At 38.4% G+C, this 18,929-nt stretch overlaps 2 protein-coding genes across 3 annotated transcripts; one reads left to right on the top strand and one right to left on the bottom strand.

Annotated features, from left to right (window-relative positions):
- The first annotated feature begins 1,514 nt into the window (after window positions 1–1,514).
- On the top strand, window positions 1,515–16,159 carry LOC124310407 (zinc transporter ZIP13 homolog). The gene is made up of 5 exons (XM_046774306.1): window positions 1,515–2,285; window positions 2,943–3,305; window positions 12,917–13,027; window positions 13,740–14,615; window positions 14,894–16,159. The coding sequence occupies exons 2-5, from the start codon at window positions 3,071–3,073 to the stop codon at window positions 15,067–15,069; spliced, it is 1,398 nt and encodes a 465-aa protein (XP_046630262.1). The 5' UTR covers window positions 1,515–2,285; window positions 2,943–3,070; the 3' UTR covers window positions 15,070–16,159.
- On the bottom strand, window positions 15,419–18,872 carry LOC124310405 (nucleotide exchange factor SIL1). 2 transcript variants are annotated; one of them, XM_046774304.1, is made up of 4 exons: window positions 18,506–18,872; window positions 17,949–18,226; window positions 17,618–17,856; window positions 15,419–17,383 (listed from the first exon to the last, which is right to left on the bottom strand). In XM_046774304.1, the coding sequence occupies exons 1-4, from the start codon at window positions 18,639–18,641 to the stop codon at window positions 16,630–16,632; spliced, it is 1,407 nt and encodes a 468-aa protein (XP_046630260.1). In that variant the 5' UTR covers window positions 18,642–18,872; the 3' UTR covers window positions 15,419–16,629. The 2 variants fall into 2 exon arrangements, with proteins under 2 accessions (XP_046630260.1, XP_046630261.1); XM_046774305.1 differs by lacking the exon at window positions 18,506–18,872 and adding an exon at window positions 18,344–18,411.
- Window positions 18,873–18,929: the final 57 nt, after the last annotated feature.

Here is an 18,929-nt window from a genome sequence, read left to right as displayed (position 1 = left end):
ATTTCAGTACTTTAGATATTATTAATTTTTGGCTACCTGCCAGTCACGTCATTCATTGAATAATCTAAACATTTGCAGAATAAGACTAAGAAATAAATAGCTGATTGTAAATCTTCGATTCTTTTTTCAATCTCTTTGATTTTTTTTCTTCGAATGGAAACATCGGTGTAATAATTAAACGCTGGCAAGAAACCACATGTTTCTAAGCCCCTCGACATATCATTGTCTGGTAACGGGGCCAGGCATCTAATTGGCTAAGGTCCAGATGCAATTTTAATTAATTAGAAGTTGCCTTACGCTGTGCTTAGTCGGTCATGCATCCAGCCGGGACCGCGACATGTGAAGTAAGCATCCAACCAACAGATGGCGGTAAGATGGCTTGTCTGCGCTATAACGCAGTATGGCAGTGACCGCGGATATTGAGAATTTAGATGTGTATCGTCAAAACATTGTACGCGGACATAGGTCTTTTTAGTTGAATTAATAAATCTTGATATTTGTTTAGTACACGTATATTTCTGGGCCTGTTGGACAAGTTGAAAAAATATAATCGAAGTTATAGAGAAACTAGGGAAGATAATTTGCCTGATCATTGAATTCCACCGGATTCTTAACAATGTAAATTATCCAGAGTAACTGCAGAGGATAAAACAAGAAACGCATTTTGCAGTCAATATTTTTAGTTACAACAATGGGTCGATGGTATAGATTGCATGATGGTTACATGGAACGAGAATATGTAGATGGTTCGACAGTCTCCGACTTTTACGTTCGGTTGAAAAACCGCGCATGCGGTTTTTTAGTTGTGTTGAACAACGTATACGGCAAAATTCTCGATGAAAAAATGTCCATACTTGGTTTACACCAGTGTCAAGTTAATTATGGATTAAATCGTACTATGTCATAATTGAATCATATTATCAGCGGCTGGTGCATTAAAGCTTTTTGTAACTACAAATTTATATCTTAAATCTGTTACACGTGGCCATCTTAGGTTTTAGATTTGTTCATATCAATAAAAGTCTGATTACATGATTGTTACAGTGTAAAAATGTCAGTATTTATTCAGCTCTGAGGGTACACAAATAATGCTATCATGAACAGTAAAATTCGGCCTGTGTTACGTATAATGGTACCGTCATGCCTGCAATTCCATAGACGCTGTTATAATTGTTTTTCGTAAGATTCATAATCGCGATGAATAGAAGCCTGAAATATTGAGTTACCACTCGTGTGAAGCGAAAGATGAAACGAGTTACAGCGGTTGACAGTTCGAGACGTTGACGCTCAGTTTTCCACAAGCGACTTAAACCACTAAGGATAAACAAAACGACAACGTTAATTTAAAAACCTAACGTCATTCCAAAATCGTGTTCGTTGTTCCGTGTCATTTGAATGGCTCAGACCTCAGCGCCACCATTGATTCGACGGCGTTATTGAGTAACCGTTTCTTCATCCCCTCCACCCCGCATTGGCTCCGAGGCATGACAGGTATAAATAGGGACGGCGGCCATGATGGAATTATTCGTTGGTGCGAAGCGTTGAGACGAGGTTGCGTTGTGTTATCATAAAATCGACAAATTGACCGGCACACGGTCATATTGCTTAATAATCTCGCTCGAAGCGGGATGAAAAAATAAACATAAATCAATCCACTTCATCAGTCTAACTTCAGCTGTCCGTACTCAGACCTCAGTGTAGGCTAGTCGGACGCTGATAGTTATCATCGCGGTGACATCGGCCGGATTCAAAAACTACCGTCAGGAATAATCAAGCAGGATCAACAAACGAGTAAGGAAATCGAAACAACTGAATAAATATCGTCCGGATTGACAAAGAGGAGCCGTGATTACAAATTCTGCCGTACTTCACCTTTGTGAGGTATATATACGTATATATATATATATATATATATATATATATATATATATATATACACCTGATAAAATACGCGATAACGTTGCCGAATTGTGTACACCTTATACCAACGAAAGCTGAGAAAGAGGCTCGCAGATAATACCTATTTTTATTTGCCAATGATAGTCTGAGGGGAGAGAAAACACAGCGAGATAAGAATACAAGAAGCTAGAAAAAAAATACAGCTAAACATTTTCTTGTACGGTTCCATATTTTGGCAGTGATACACGCGATTGGTGACGAAAGTGAGGGAGAATGAAATAGCGTCATATATTGACAATCGGCAGGAAGAAGGCATCTCCACATTTGGGCATATGAACAAAGATCACGAGTTCACCTAGAACACCTTGTCTCCTACCGTATGAAACGTAAGATATTTGTGTATATGTTTGGTATACTCTCGATGTTTTGATAGTAGATTAGACGAAAACAATTGCTGGTATCTAAGTTGTTGACGGTACTCGAAATTATCTGAAAAATCATGCCCCAGTTGAGAGAGTGGAAGGAGAAAGAGATTACTGTATTATTATCCGAAGAGAACTTCTTTCACAGTACAGCATCATTCGGATCATCACGTGTACAGTTGCACTCATGGATAATTTCTCGGATCCGTTACAGGATGGAATAGGACTACAGACGAAAGACACGTAGTGAAATTAATTAACCGGATAATAGATGCAATTATCGAGTTGCTGAAAATGTCGTTTACGTAGTTTTGGTTTTTGCTTCATCGTGAATATTCTACCGACAAGGGCGACTCACGGTATTGAAAGATTAAAAATTAATCATTTGACATGAACTTTTATAACTGCAAATATCACTTTTCATTACGCTAACGTTTAACTTGGTCCTCTTTCATCCTGCGGAGGCTCGTCGAAATCGGACGCCGGCACTTCTGGTGTTCCCCTCGTCAGAGCTAGTTAAGGGCTATTGAAATAAATTAACTCTACTAAAACTTAACAGTTTATCCGCGATAAGGAAGTAGAAAGTTAACGGAGCCTTTCGCACATTATCTGCATATCCAGGAATCCGTGATATTCGAGAGGAATAGAGAGCGCTGCTGGAAAACCTGCAAAAAGCATCCGGGGAAGCAATCGAGCAGATTAGACGAGGAGAGAATAATAAGCCTACCAGACGCGACGCTGCACCGTAAATGGCAACGCTGGGAGGAAACATGGCAACCATGTGTGCGGAGAATTGTACCGATGGAGGGATTCTGTACGAGCTTATGTCGGAGGAAATCTGGGCACCATGGAATGCAGCCCTAAGCTACTTCGAATACCAACCATGGTTCTTCTCCCTTCTTGGAAGTCTGATGGTCGGACTTTCAGGAATTTTTCCCCTCCTCGTTATACCGATAGATCACGGGGTCGATTTGAAACACGGAGGTGAGATAACACGTTCCCACATTTTCTGCAAGACTGTGCATACACACGATTCCTTTGTTTGTTCCCTGAAACATGGCGTCCGAGACATTTACTTATCGTGGTGCTAGGCCGATGAAACCCTTGATATTGTGTTTCCCTGCATATTTCCCGCTTCCTGCCAATCTCAAGTGAAACAACTAACTTAAATGTGTCACGTGTACATTAACATTGGTCACCCCTTTTCCGAAGGTCGAATGACAACGAAAAAAAAAAATAACAGCGTGAAGTTTCGGCACACGGAGTGTGTGTGGAGAACATACTCGATGTATTGACTCGTTGTCTAGGTTGACTGGGTGGGGCGTGATATGGTGTACGTTAATTTATGTACCGTAGAAAACAAATTACGCAATGTTTAGCGGGTCGCCCAATCTGCTCGAATCCTTCGGTAGAAACTTTTCGACAAAGAATTTACTACCTACTATTGTGTATGAAATATGCCGTACTTAACAAACTCACGATGAGTATCGTGGTAGACAACTTCGCGTCGGGTTCTTCGCCAGTGGCTCTCAAACTCTCCTAAACCTATAGTGGCTCCTTTGTCAGGCTGTTCTAGGCCAGTCACGTTACCGAAACAGTGGGAAAATAGCGGCAACTGCGCAGGGTTTAGGGCCATCCGTTAGGCCTAAGATATATTTACCGAGTACACTAGATTCATATTTCTCGTGAAGTTAACTTAAATTCGTATTTACCAACGAATGGGATATTTAAATCGTGACAAATATTATACGTTGAAACGATGCATAGTCATTTAAATCGCTAAAGCGAGCTTCTACCTGTCCAAACATTTTTTCACTCCCGTGGACGTTAGTGTTTAAAAATGCCTGGAATAGAGTGCGTGAAAAACAAAAATTGATGCATTGTGAAAATTACAGTCGATTTCGTTCACACAGGCTGCCTAACTGAGACGACTCGGTCGGTAAACGTAGAGTTGCGGCATCGCTGTAATGACCCGTCATTGGCACGCGCGGATCTAAATAAGCTGTCGCCTAAATGCGACGCATTATGCCGCAGACCGCGTTATTTATTAGCACGCGGAATGTATGCTGAATGTCTAATAACGGGGCCCTTGAACAACGTAATGCCGCCAGATCTTGAACCTTGTTTGGCGTTGAAGATGTACAAAACTAGGGACCGGTTATATAAGAATCCGGTTGACGACCTTCCCTCCTCCCCGCCAACATGAACGAAACGTTGGTCAGGACCTAAGGAAATTTCTGACATACTCCACTTTACGCTCGAGCAAATAGTTTATCCCTCCGTTATACAGAAGGCTACATGAAGAATATTTTTGTTCTTTAAACAATTCCAAGAATCACAGGAAATACGTAACAACTATCAATCTTTAACGAATAGAAAAGCATTTTTCAGAAAATTATCAGTGGATCATCATTGCATGAATAGATGAACCTTTTGTCGACCCTATAAACCCTGAACTTGGAAGCTTTAGTGCAAAATACTTGACAGGCGCAAAAGTTCACTGTCGGGATATATTTTGTGCGCTATTATAGTCTTGGCCCGGACTTTTACTATGTGTTTAAATGTTGTTATTCAAGTATGCGTCGATAGCGCAGCTAATCAATTAATGGTAGTTGGTTCTCGAGATATCGTTCGTTAAGAGACAGATGGTCGTTGAAACAATGCACGTGATCCACATGACGCGATGTGCGCAGCAACGATACACGAACCGTTTTCATATTATCATTGTATTATATTGTGCATCACGATACATGCAGTGTAGAGAAGCAACAGAAAATTGCAATTTACTTTTGCGCGCCCCTTATTGTTTCAATGTATAATATCGGATACTGAACAATTATTATCGTTTGACTTACTGGAAGAAACGTAGAAAGTGACAAGCTATATAAACAGCAGTAATAACCGTTCAAAAATTTGGCGCACAGATCGAAAACAAATTACGTCCGAACTCGTATATGATACGTCAGCAACTCACTTGCCGTATCATGTTGATAACTTATTATAGGCGTGATGGTAGCTGCAAAACAATTCCTGCTTTGTGGAGAAACGAGCGCAGAAAGAAACAAAGAACATTCGTCTTTTTCGAAGCTCTTTCAAGTATCCGCCCAGTTTGAAACAGCTCGCCGAAAACTGTTCAGTTTTTTCAGTTTTATGTTCAACTTTGAAAATTCATTTCTGCGCAAGATTTCTCCGCACTCGGTCTGACTGGACAAAAACGTTGTACTGTCCTAGTTTTAAAGACGGTGTACATAGTTCAGTGACATTAACATTTTTGTTATATCGTAGACGCAGTAACTTGATTAAAAAACGACTAGACAGTAAAATGTTTTTCGTCCAGTCATAAATTGAGGCTCAATTTTGAAAATTCATATCGGCGTTAAGATTCCTCCGGACTCAGTTTTCCTGGACTATATACATTGAACAAATAGAAACATACTTTCTTTGTCGTAATGACATTTATATCTTTTTTACATTGTAGGCATATTCGCTTGGTGAAAAAATATGCATGCTTGTGACGTTGATAGATGTGAACACGTGTTGTATCCATGTCACGGTAATGTGATTCTAAGCTTGGTTTCATCCCATAACCTTACTAATTAATTTCGCTTCAGATAAGGATAGGCAAACTAATGCATATCGAGATTAGAGTAACTTAGTAGGTGAATGACTAATTTTTGTACTCTGGCGACATACATTTTTATGTAGGCACACGAGAATACACATCTTTCACGTAATGTTGACAGGTCGAAGTACATTTTCAGGAATATCATTCACTATTGCGAGTATATAAATTACAGTACATACCTACGTCAATTTATCAGCATTTATGCTTATATGAGAATAATGTATCACATAAACTTTCGATTGTGTAGTCACAATGGATGTTACAAATTTGAACAGCAAAACAATTAGCATTTAATAAATTACCATGGGTAGAAAAGTGCTATAAATATTTTCATTACACGTTATGAGCGCAGATATTCGATGCTTGATATCTGTGGTATTATTGTGCATTTTGAGATTAGTTCGGGGGATTTCGCCAGTGGGGCAATATTATTTTTTTTTTGTTTATTCATCAACCTCCATATTGGACCCATGAATACGAATGATGTATTGATTTTATACAATTCAGTGAATATTGAATCAAATATTCCTTCTGCTGCCAAACCAAGACTACAATAATAGCAATATTGCCGTTCTTGGAACTTTGTAGATTTTAATTCGCTACACGATGCTCTCACAATCAGAACAAATTCACAATTGGCTTTCCTTCGTATGCGTATTCCAACTATGATGCTTTCAAATCCAAGCACGCGAATGATACTTTGGCCGTTTATAACTCCCAACATTGGTAGTCAGTCTGTATCGGAGGTGAAGTTGAAAAAAATAACCATTTTTACCTGCACTACAATCAGACGTTTCAAAATTGCCTCGTCCAGTTATTTTTTCATAAAGTTTTGTGATAAAACATAGGAACGATAAATAGGTTGGTTTGAATTATAAAAAATAAGACCATCCAATGATACATACGTTTGTAATGTAAATTCCTATATTTTATTGTTTATAGATATCTTTGCTCGTTAATCTAAACAGACACGTTTGGCTTGATCCTGCAGGTATGTGCGAATGAAAGTCAAAACTGAAACACGTTCAAATCTTTGATATTTCCTTTCAAATCTAAGGCCGTCAGTTACTTACATGCCGAGATATAGCAAGGCATTTATAATCAGTGTGGTAACGTGATCCTTGACCGCAAATTATCAATTCTAGAATCTAGATCACAGTATTGACTGTGCAATAACGCGCTGATTGAAAAATCAGTTCATCGTGAGGAATCAGCTGTTGAAATTCTTATAATAACATTTTAAACACTAGACACCGACGCTCGCTGGTTTCAAGGATTGAACACCTAGCTCATGAAAGTTTCTTGGGGAAATAACAGGAAGTTACAAACAAAAATCAAAAAAGTTTCGTCATCACTTATCTACATATATTCATCGAGGAGCACTCGGGTTTGCAAAAACTTTTCCTACGACGCAATTTCTACTGGATTCATAAATACGGGTCAATCCTTCTCTCGCCCTTCACCTTGAGTCTCTGGTTGTTATTGTTAGCTAAACCATTATATAATTATCGAATCGATGAGAATTCAAGGTCAAAGTTGAAGTGTCACCAAAGGCAACGCACGAAGGCTGAATCGGTTTAATTGAACGTTAAAAGAGGTCGAGGATAAACCGAGGAGATGCAGAATATAAATGTTATAACGTAATGCGGAAATATAACTTACGATACAATTCTGAATGTTACATAAATTTACTTTTTCCAAGAGTTTTTCACGGAACTAACACATTAGAAATTGCGTACTGGAAACAAACTTTTAGTCTATATTATGACTCAATAGAGTTTATAGACCAAGTACTGCAGCACCTTGATGGTTCAACTATTTATCATAAAATAATAATATTTAATCAGCGGTCTTGCTTATCGTGCTTTTTATTCTAGACAGCGTCCCACTCTTCTACAATGTTCAATGCAACATCCTTGTAATTCGATGTGAGGAAAGGAAGCACAGAAGCAAACAGCATAATAGAAAACTGCCGCACAAATTTCTGTGCTTTATTAGATCTTGATTAGTCACTGCTTAATCACTTTGCAAAGTCTGAAAGTCGCTGTTTCAAGCGTCTCGAACGATATGACTGTGTTATCAGCCCTGCAATCATACAATATACATAGTTAAGCTTGCATTGGTTAATTTTGAAGTGCAAAAGATTCGAAAAAAAGGAAAAAGGATCAATCCTGACCGCGACAGTAGCCGAGATAACAGATGTAATCACTCACAAAACCTCTTTATCTCGCGATTGACGGCGATGCATTCTATTTGAATTAAAAAAAATAAGCTTTAATAACAATATCACCGGGAATATCTGTTACGCAAGCTTGAAAGAAAGGCTTTGTTTCATGCACACTGTGCACGTATTGCATCCATGTATGCATGTTTATTTTACAATCAATTCTCGTGACGTTTCAGTTTCTGCGCAGTGTGAGGACACTCTGTTGTATATTATAATTGAAGAAAAAAGGGCACTATAGGAATGCTGCGAAAAGATAACAATAACGTATGTGTGTGTACGCGATATAGTCAGATATGTTTTCTCCATTGTATCTGCATTACCGCGTCTCGAATAACTTTATCTGTATCTTTGAAAATAAAAAAATTAAATTACGTCGTGTTCGCAAAAGTAATGAGAAAAAAAAACCAATGCACGCGATAAATACTCATACGGAGTCGAAAGTGGCTCTGGACAATTAGCCTTTGGCCAATGACTTGTATCTAACCCCGCGTTATCCGTTAACGGAATTATGCGGCATTGTAAATGACCGTAGTATCAGATTACTCGCGATAAATTTTGCATTTTAGGGGGCGTATCGGACAGGTTTCATGATAACTAATCCGAGGAAAATGATCTGTAACTGCTCTCGACTTTGATATACTGCAATTATCCATCATTCGTCGTAGCTAAAAAATAGTACACCGCGATTTTCCCATTCCGGGAACGACCAGCCAATCGACTAGATCAATGCGCATTGTGCAGTGCTGTAGCTTCGTTATACATTGCAATTATTTTACTATCTCATATTCTCATTCTTGATTCATTTGAATAGATGAGGGTAGACACTGGGCCATGGAGGGATAGAAGATTAGATTGGAATCGTTATTGGGTCATAAAATACACCGAGAGAAATTTTTAGTTGCGGTTATCGCTCAGTCCTTGCCTATTTTCATTTTTTATTAATTTTATATTAAATGGTTACGTTTATTTCGTTTTTCGTAATCCCAACAATATTCAAACATTTTTTTTAACGATACCTGTTTTACTGAATTTTTCTAGTTACTGTAACAAATGAAATTTCTCTCAGCGTAGGGCTTTGGTTTTTGACCAACATCACACTGCGCCTTCCATCTTAGCTACGTTGTGCGAAGAGAGAAACCGAAAGTGAAAGTCCATAGAAGAGTTAAAGGGGCTAATCAGTCCGTGTTTAACCCTTGAGACGATTGCTTATTTCGAAAACACTTTGGAGGAGCGTCAATTTTTCACGCAGTCCTCGGCAATCGGTATAATCCATGTGTAATGAAAACACCTTTTTTATCTTTAACCATGCGACGAGCTGAGGCTGGAAGCCGGTTATGTTAATGAGTTGTTAATGATGCAACCCAGAAGTAACTTGCGTATATCAATACCTATTAGCAGAATATACGAATTGTTAGTACATAGTCGTTACGTATAGTTACTATCATAGCACCTTGTTAAACGGCCAGTTGAACGTATCGTTTTATACATATATGTATACATACACGTTGTTCCACATAAATTAATTGAATGAAAGACACGCGGATCGACTTCTTGGCAAGCATGCGAATGAATTGAAAACGAAATGTGATGACCAATACGCAAGACACGTTCAACTGCGTAGTTCGCATTCTTGCCAGATGCTGGTCTTCCGTACCAACAGTAAACCTCCGGACTACAAATTAAAAATATCCAACTATTCCGTCAGGACCATGACGACGGTAAAATGTTTGGCGCAAGAGATATTTTCTTTGTTATGTTCTTACCATTGTAAGTGCTTCGCATTTCTACGCATTGGTGCAGCAAGCGCTTGCTTTGATAGTATGAGATGCGGGGAAAAAGTGCAAATTTTTATTCAAAAACAGTTAATAGTTTGTCGCGTGACGCAATTATTTTAAGTAAAATAATGCTGTTTAAGTCGCTTTAGAAATGTATATACAGGGTAGGACAAAAACCGTGACTGACTTGAAACGTGAATAAAATCCGAACGCGTCGACCAATTTTCGAAAACTTTGTTTTGCTTGAAACTAGAAGAATGAGTCTTTCATGAGGCGTGTGAAAATCTGAAAAATTTCATTGATTTTTAATATTTCAAAGTTGACTTGCCAGTGAAAAATTTTCGCCCGCGATTGAAAATGTGATCCTCTATAGGTAATAGATCGCTGGCTGAATTAATTATGGTGAAATTTTCGGTAATGTCTCCCGAAAATAGAATTCTAATCTTGAAGCGCGCGTTTTGATTCTAATTTTACAAGAAACGCGTCATGTCATGTGAATAAAATCTCTGAGAACTTCCAAAATGCCAGAATTAATCTTCGAATCACAATTTCAGGAGGAAATTGAGTTGAAAATTTTTTAATATTAATTTTTTTCAGTCTCTCGGCAACTTTTTCAAAACCTGTTTTTCAAGAGCATGTATCTCAACAGCGATTTAAGATTTTCCAGATTTTCAAACGTGAAATGAAAGGTCCTTTCTTTTACTTTCAAGAAATAAGAAGTTTTTAAAAATCAACATGTTTGGATTTTATTCACGTTTTAAATCGCTCCCGTTTTTTTTTTTTGTTTTGCCCACTGTATACGTAATGTGTTCAGTTGAGAAAACAATTGGACTTCTTGGAGACGCAAAAGAACGGTCAATTTGAAGAAAAAAATAGCACAGCACACAGGGTGGAGTATTTTTCATCATTCTTGAACCATGTGATGTAACTTCCGAACTTATCATCGGTTCGCAGCTTTCTCATTGCCAATGGAATGAACTTGCATTGTAAGCAATGGTTCGTAACTAATTTATAGGGTATTTTCGCACGGTTGCGAAACATGGAGCAGCGTGCGTGGAAGTGATAATGTGAAAATCGTTCGAAGGGTTAATTCTAGCGGATGAGTCTCGTGGTCTGTGTTATAGAAAAGATTCACGCAATAAAAATTATTTCATACCGCACGATATCTGGATTACTTTTAGATAGTGAGGAAATTTAACTTCCATTAATACTGGCGTATTTTTCTATGGAATTGTTTTTTTCCATCAATTTTGCAGCGTAATGAGTTCGGGAAGCAGAGGTCCGTCCTCTAGACTGTTTGAATGAAAGAATATCTTCTGAGTGATAAAGTAAGAGGTGATGTGCTTGATGATAATTGCAAATGAACAGGTTTCGTCACTTTGTAATCTATGAGATTATTATTTTAAAGGATAGAACAAGTCTAATTAGTTTCCGCAGAATCTCTCACGCACTCGCGATACGATCACAATTTTGAAACTCCCCGCTTATACGATAAGCACATCATGACGTTACGTTCTTTGATCCATCGCTGTGAAGATCGCGGTGCTTGGGAAAGTGTAACAAAACATGTTTAAGAACAAAATTCCTCCCTCCAACCCCGAAAAATGATACCTCAAATATGAGACACGTGCAAATTACGAAAAACACTTGAAACCATAGTCAGCAGTTTTTGCTATTTACGTTCAATCACATCAGTTGTTGTGTTTCGGAAGAGTTTCGGACTCACGTCTCGCATGTAGATGATTTGATTAATCGGCGATAGACCAACGTTACAACACAGTTAAAAAGCAATTATGATATTGGATAACGATTATCATCAACCGTGATCTATAGATTCTGTAGAATTGCGTGATACGTAAGACGTGACGTTTCTCAATGAATTTTTTCTTCGCCTTCAGATTAAGGGCATTATTCACTTCTCCTTCTTTCTTGCGTAAATAGCTCTTGAGAGAATGCCTGTGCATAATCAAGATGTAAAGCATCTCATAACACGTTGTAATAACGATAACAAGAAATTAATTATGACAAATCATTTAGATATCGACATTGGGACTTGTTTCGCGTTTAATCCACAAAATTCTATTTCGGATCAAAAAACCGACGAAGTGAAGTTGACTTCGCAATTACATCCTACTTCAGTGGTAACTGGGCTGCATGTTTGTAAAGTCTGTACCAAATGAAAAAAAAAACAGAAAAAAAGCAAACAAGTAAACACGATAAACGGCGCTTTCGGGGAATCCAGATAATTTCAACAGAATTCATTGAGACGGACGGTTTATCATATTTAATAAATACAGGAAGCGATGTCTGTACCATAGTAAACGGTCAGTTATATTTGCCTCGATAGTTTTAGACCGTAATAAACTGTTGATGTCAGACAGCGCGGCATGGTTTGAATATTGCGACATGTTTCATAACAATAAGTATAGTCAATTCCGCTCGTTCGGATATGATTGAGATTCTAATTATCACCGGCACGTGACGTATCTGCAACACATATCGAAGAGTATTTCGGCGGCTTTGTCAGACACCGAACGGAGTGTAATACCTAGTTTTTACGTACGTCAGTATGTAACGCCGTGTCGCCGGTTAGCAAAGACGAATGCTTGTGCAAAATATCAAGCGATCGTATCTAACTTTTACAACACAATGGGCAGGTGTCATGGGTTTTTGTGTTATTGCGTTACTTTATACCAGCTAGCCGCGGAAACTTTACACTTTCTCCTCGCATTATAAGTAAATGTTGGACATCTCGTGCCGCTATCACGAATCGGTGAACACACATGTCAAAGTTCAGCCCGATTAATTCTCATCAATGATGCGCACTGGGTGAGTAATATATTGTCGCAAATAGGCTATCGTCGTTCAGATGTGTTAATAAAATTGTTGCTTAAACGCATCGTCAATACGTGTATGCATATGGGCATACACCGTATGTGTAATCGCTTTTTTACTTGTCTTTTTACAGAGAGCTCAGGAACACTCAATGTTTTATTGAGTTTCGCAGTCGGAGGACTTCTGGGCGACGTTTTTTTGCATCTACTACCAGAAGCATGGGCAAACAAGGCGCTGAATCAATGTACGTATAATATATACAAGCTGTTAGTAATTCAAATTAACGTGGCGCGGCACCGAATGTTCCTTGAAACATGCTTTGCTAGTTAGGACAAAAAACTGCACAAGACAATTACAGTTACTACCGGGCATTGAAATCGCGGGTGACGTAATGATGTAATGGTTACTGCACAACTGCTGGTTGAGTAATCAGTCTTTCGGATTAACGGGGCGCTTATGATTATGTTTAACGCGTATTGTATTATCTTGCGGGTTTTTTGCGGTCAACGATACTATATTCAATTCATTAAAGAATTATCAGTCCGTAATTCCACGTATTTTCACGTGCGTGGGCAAACGTTACGCACGTGCTACCGCAGCATCTTCCCTTATCATCGCTTAACCGGGTTAAAATTCAATCTGCACGCCCTGAAACAGCCAATTTAAATACGAAAATGTAACAGTGTAGGCAGCTAATGCTTGTACGCCAGTGTCAGGGTTCGTCTCGCCTGCGCTTTGATGACCTCTTGAGTCTAACATATTAGTGCACGTCTCAAATCTGTAAAAATATATCTCGCCTCGGAGATTATTACTATGTCATTTATGAAATGAGTCCAGCTATCTTTAACCGATGTTTCAAGGCCGTCAAAGCTGCAAGAATTTGAGTAACGAATAGTAGGTACATCCAGAAGTTTTTTCAAATTTATATTGTAATATCGTTGCCTTCTTTTTTCAAGGGTCGAAAGAAGGTCACGCGTCGATGGCATGTGGCTTGTGGGTATTGGCAGGGTTCCTGGTCTTCGTGATCGCGGAAAAAATATTTGGTGGATTAGCGCATAACGGAGACGACGAGGAAGATGAGGAGGAGGAAGAGGAAGATGAAGTTGACGTTGACGTTGACGACAGCATGAGATTGTCGGAAAGCATAAACGCGGCCAAAATAAGGCAGCTGGAATTCTTGAATAATAACAACTTTCAAAAAGAATTGGAGAACAACAATTGTCTAATGTCTAATGGAAACGTGAAGAACGGCTGCGTGAGATTAAGTGCCCAGATGATAAACGGTATCCCGAAGGATATCTTCAGCCTAAACGGTGGTTGTTGCAACACGTCCAACAGCTGCAAAAACGATCTGAACGCAAAATTATCGAACGGCTTTATTTCGAGCCTTTCAGATCATGCGAACTCTGTGAAAGACTCGGCGGAGTTAAAAAATGGCGTCGTTACGAAGGGCAGTAACGGTTACGTGAAAATGATCGATGAACCAATGAAAATCACCAAAAATTCTTCACGCGAAATAATTGCAGCTAAGAAAATTGCCAAGAAAGAGAAAGCTAAACATATTTCTGGGTACCTGAATCTATTGGCCAATTCCATTGACAACTTCACCCACGGCTTAGCAGTCGGTGGGGCATTTTTAGTTTCCTTCAGGCTCGGGGCTCTTACAACCCTAGCTATTCTTGTTCATGAAATACCGCACGAAGTCGGAGATTTCGCTATTCTTTTAAGAAGCGGGTTCAATCGGTGGGACGCGGCTAAAGCGCAGCTGCTAACAGCTGGAGGGGGAATTTTTGGCGCTTTAGTTGCCGTGTTATGCTCTGGAGGCGGTGTCGGTAAGTTTCAATGCTTCGGTCTATTCCGACTGAATTCCTATAACAGTTTGTTTGAAACGTTGTTCCCATGGGCTATTGCCTCGATCATTGACATAAATGGGTACTTAAATGAGACAATAAACTTTTTTCATGACGGATTAGAGAAGATATTTTAGACATTTATTGTAGTTTCCGCTTCCGCAAAGCAACATGTTCAATACTTTAAATACACGTAGGAATTATACATATATACGTTCTCGAATGAATATGTGGAATAAATTTACCGTTATTATTTGCAGAGGCTAGAACAAGCTGGATTTTACCGTTCACAGCAGGGGGCTTCCTTCACATCGGTCTGGTTACTGTCTTACCTGAACTTCTCCAAGAAACGAACCCTAAAGAATCCTTGAAACAACTAGCTGCTCTTCTACTTGGTATTACGTTAATGGCCTTTATGACTGCGATATGTGATTGAATATCAGAAGATTTTTGAGTAATTCAAGAAATGAAGTTAAACAAGAAATGAAGTTAAAAAGAAAGAAAAAAGCTATACAAAAACCCATAACGCCGCGCAGTGCGTGATGCGCAAAGTATATGTGAATGTAATAATTGCAGTTTTAAAATGATTGACTGAGCGAACTGTAAAGTTCGTCAAAATTGGACTAAGAATTAACACTTTAATTTTTCTTTATTCGTTTGTCAAGACTTTTGGTGGAATTTCTTACAGAACTTGATTTAGTTGAAAATTGATTAATGATAACAATAAGTATGCAGTATATGATAAACATGAAACCAAAAAAAGACATCTATTTTTTGAAATCGCGCTTAATCTCATATGAATGGGAAAATAATTGAATTATATTTATTAGTCGTTATTGTTAATTAACCATCATAATGAAAAGGAAAAACTGTTGACTTATTCATAGAATGCACATTTCTCCCCCCATCCCGCAGGAAATTTATGCTCAATGAATCAAGGTGTAGGAAGTTTATGTTCTACTTACTAGGTATCGTGAGTTCAAAATGTAAGTATAAGCAGTATTTGCCATGTTATACCTGTACCTATGATATATCGATAGGCGTAGGGTGAGAGTAAAGATAAAATTGAAAGGCATAGTAAACTGTAAGCTTAGGGTTTGTAAGATTGTACTGTATAAAATATATTTTTAAGTTCCTATAGAATCGGTGTCAAAGAATTTTTGCCGGTATCTTTGATCCTCAATTAAATAATTTTGGATTGAATTTTGCTGATTTTCTTGCACGGGAAAATATTGTATGTGATATTAACTGATTGTGAATAATGGCTTGAAATTCAGAAAATCAGTAGTAATACCAACTTTTCCAGTCTATTGATGTAAACCCAACATAATAATTATTGTACTTAAAATAGTGAAAGTTAATGAGATTGGTTATTTTGCTATGTTAATTACGAGTGCCTTTCTCCCCGGTATGTAAATACAGCACGATTTTCTAAGCACATTTTATAATGACCATAATATATCTAATTCTGACCTGTTTACATCTAATCATCGGGTTTTGTAAATAAAATAATTATTGTATGTGAAGCGAAATTGTTTTATCTCGGCGTATCTCGCGTGAAAAATGGTAATGAACAATTTTGTCCGCTTTAATATAGAGATAATTGGCTTTATGCTAATCCAAATCTGCAGACAATTGTATGTTGAGTAATTCATCATTAAGTGATTATTACTTAACGAGTATCAAAGTATCGTGGTCAAGGCACACTGTTGTTTTACATCAGTTGCTGTGTTTTATTTACCATTATGTTATTCAGTGTCGTCATTTTAGTCAAATGTCGGGGGGATGATATTTTGTATGTACAGATATAATTCATATTAGGCTTGTGAACAGATATGACAGTCTTAAAAATTTATATTTATAGAGTAGTCAACAAACGGATATTCACTTACAATACCTTACACAAATATTCAATCATCTTACTTAAGTATTAAAATCTAAGGTTATTGATACGTTATACTGCACCAACGGGTAGTTGGTAGATCCTTTCATGACCTTACAGTTCATCATGAAGCTTGTCAAATATGGCCTGCTTCGTTTTTTCTACCAGTCTCAGCAAATGCCGAAGCAAATCATCATCGTCTGAACGCAATTTTAGACCCAAGCTTTTGTACAAAGCACTGATGCTGTGCAGAGCAGCTAAGATTTCTTCTTCGCTTTGTTTAAACTCAAGTTTGCAGATATTGCCAGCAGTGAGTACGCATTCGTAAATAGCTTCTAGTAAGTCATGGTCTTGAGCATTGAATTCAATCTTCACTTCATTCTGTATAGTTTTTACTAGTAAACTGCTTAACTGTGAGCATAACTTATGTTGTACTATTTTTCCCTCTAATTCAACGTCTGTATACTCTTGCACTTTCAAATTACGGCGCTCCAAGTCTTCGATTTCATTTAAATTTTCCCTTTCGATGATCAAATCGTTAACCAGGTTCATTATACGTTTCTGTGCAGATATGGGACCATCTGCCAAGACCTGTGAAAATATTTCTAAGCCGCCGTGACTCAGTAGTGCTTTTTGTGCAGCTGGGTAGTTTCGGACCAGGGAACCCAGTGCGTATATACATCGATCCATCAATTTTGAGGTGCCGTGTTTTGTCAACATGCGCAAAATGATTGGGACAAATTCCGACTCCAGTGCTATCTCCTTCACCTTCGGGTTTGACTGTACAGCTGCTCCGAGGACATGAAGGGCTTCACACTTGATCTCCTCTATTGTGCCATTGAGACAAGGGTGTATCACTTTCATCAGGCTGAAAATATTTACAATGTAAAGTGGAGACCGATTGTTATCTGATACGAATTAATACTATAAAAATTGGCACAAGTAAAGTTTTCCTAGAAGGCAGATGAAGAGCAATGTATTAATTTCAGACTAGAAGCAACAGATTTGGTGAATGGAAAATGAAAAATGTGAAAATGCTAAATTCTATTTCAAACAGTTCTATGCACAATTTCAAAAATTGTAAAATGTAGACTGTTCGCACCCTCCGAATCTGGTGAATTCGAGCCCATTGTCAATGTCGTGGACCAGGTATTCTAACTGACCCAATATATCCATGATGTCTTTGATCTCTTTGGCATCTAGTGATCCGGACATAATTGCAGTTCGATGAGTATCAAACTGTTCAATGAAAATACCTAATAAATCAATGTCGGTTGACGGGCCAAAGTTTATGTTCTCATACTCCTTCTTCAGTTCATCAAAGCTCTGGAACCTGGCACGCTTTGGAAAAGAAAGGAAAATAAGATGTCAGTAATGTGGAAAATGCGACTATTTCCTGTTTGACATTAAGATAGATTTGAGCGACGAATTACCTTGGGTTTCCGTGCGAAAGGCGTCTTGCTAGACTTAATTTTTTTCAATTCGGTTTTTAATTCTTCCCCAGATATTTTCAAAGTCCTATCATCGTGCTGAATCTGTCCATCATTAATTTCCGAAGGTTTTAAATTCTCCGCGTCTGGATGTAGGGCTACGGATTTGCGCATTTCATCGTTATCCGAAATCTCTTTCTCGCTGGGTTCCATCAGTTTTGCTTCTGTAATGCCAGTTTGAAAATTATGCCGAACATGAAGACCTTTTGGGATTGGTGTGCCTGAAAATTATTAGCGTTCATTAGGAAGCGCGGGATTCGTCGAATAATCGAGAAGCCTCAAACCCCGACAAAGCTTTCAAAATGTGAAATATAACGGCGTATCGAATCTTATCGCACCGTGTAAAGTGAGGAATTTAATAGGGCGAATGATCTATGAGCCATATGCCGATCTCTCGTTGGTAAACGATCAATTTATGCAATGACACGAGGCCTGTGTACTTGACTGACGTTGTAAGCACACGTCAAGTGCGAGAAAAGTAGTCCCGTTTCTCGACCTACCCTTTTCAACGACTTGCCATTCTTTGGTGGGTACAAATACACTGTCATTTTTCGATCCTTTCTCCGAAGCTACGATATTGTTGATCCAGAGATACGAGACTATGATAAACAAGCATAGATCGCACGCGTAACGCATTTTCCAAGAGAACGTGTCGAATAGGCGCTGTGAGCAGGTGCCGGATTTCTTCTAGAATATACGGTTACTCATATACGAATTAAATATCCGTTCTAAGCGACACGAGAACCCGTCAATAATATTTACAAGGGTTTTTCAATACCACGCACTCGCGCTGTCACGTTTTACAAACCGTTTGCCTATTGTTGAGAAAATTTATCTTATTAATGCAATCGTTTTGCAAAACCTAGTTCGTCACTTCTGTCGCCAGGTGCCGTCTCGAGACCAATAGCGCGTCGGAATGACCGC

The sequence above is a fragment of the Neodiprion virginianus genome, chromosome 1 (genome assembly GCF_021901495.1).
Source record: "Neodiprion virginianus isolate iyNeoVirg1 chromosome 1, iyNeoVirg1.1, whole genome shotgun sequence".
Taxonomy (NCBI): Eukaryota; Metazoa; Arthropoda; class Insecta; order Hymenoptera; family Diprionidae; genus Neodiprion; species Neodiprion virginianus.
Note: the sequence above shows the minus strand (reverse complement) of the source record. Positions and strands in the feature narration are given on the sequence as shown.

Bases quoted from the DNA above. Each gene is read 5' to 3' on its own strand.
- LOC124310405 (XM_046774304.1), bottom strand. From the start codon at position 18,641: ATGCGTTACGCGTGCGATCTATGCTTGTTTATCATAGTCTCGTATCTC. The intron at 18,227-18,505 runs GTAGGTCGAGAA...AATAATTTTCAG, and splicing joins ATGGCAAGTCGTTGAAAAGG to GCACACCAATCCCAAAAGGT. The intron at 17,857-17,948 runs GTAATTCGTCGC...TCTTTTCCAAAG, and splicing joins CTTTCGCACGGAAACCCAAG to CGTGCCAGGTTCCAGAGCTT.
- LOC124310407 (XM_046774306.1), top strand. From the start codon at position 3,071: ATGGCAACGCTGGGAGGAAACATGGCAACCATGTGTGCGGAGAATTGT. The intron at 3,306-12,916 runs GTGAGATAACAC...GTCTTTTTACAG, and splicing joins GGTCGATTTGAAACACGGAG to AGAGCTCAGGAACACTCAAT. The intron at 14,616-14,893 runs GTAAGTTTCAAT...TATTATTTGCAG, and splicing joins ATGCTCTGGAGGCGGTGTCG to AGGCTAGAACAAGCTGGATT.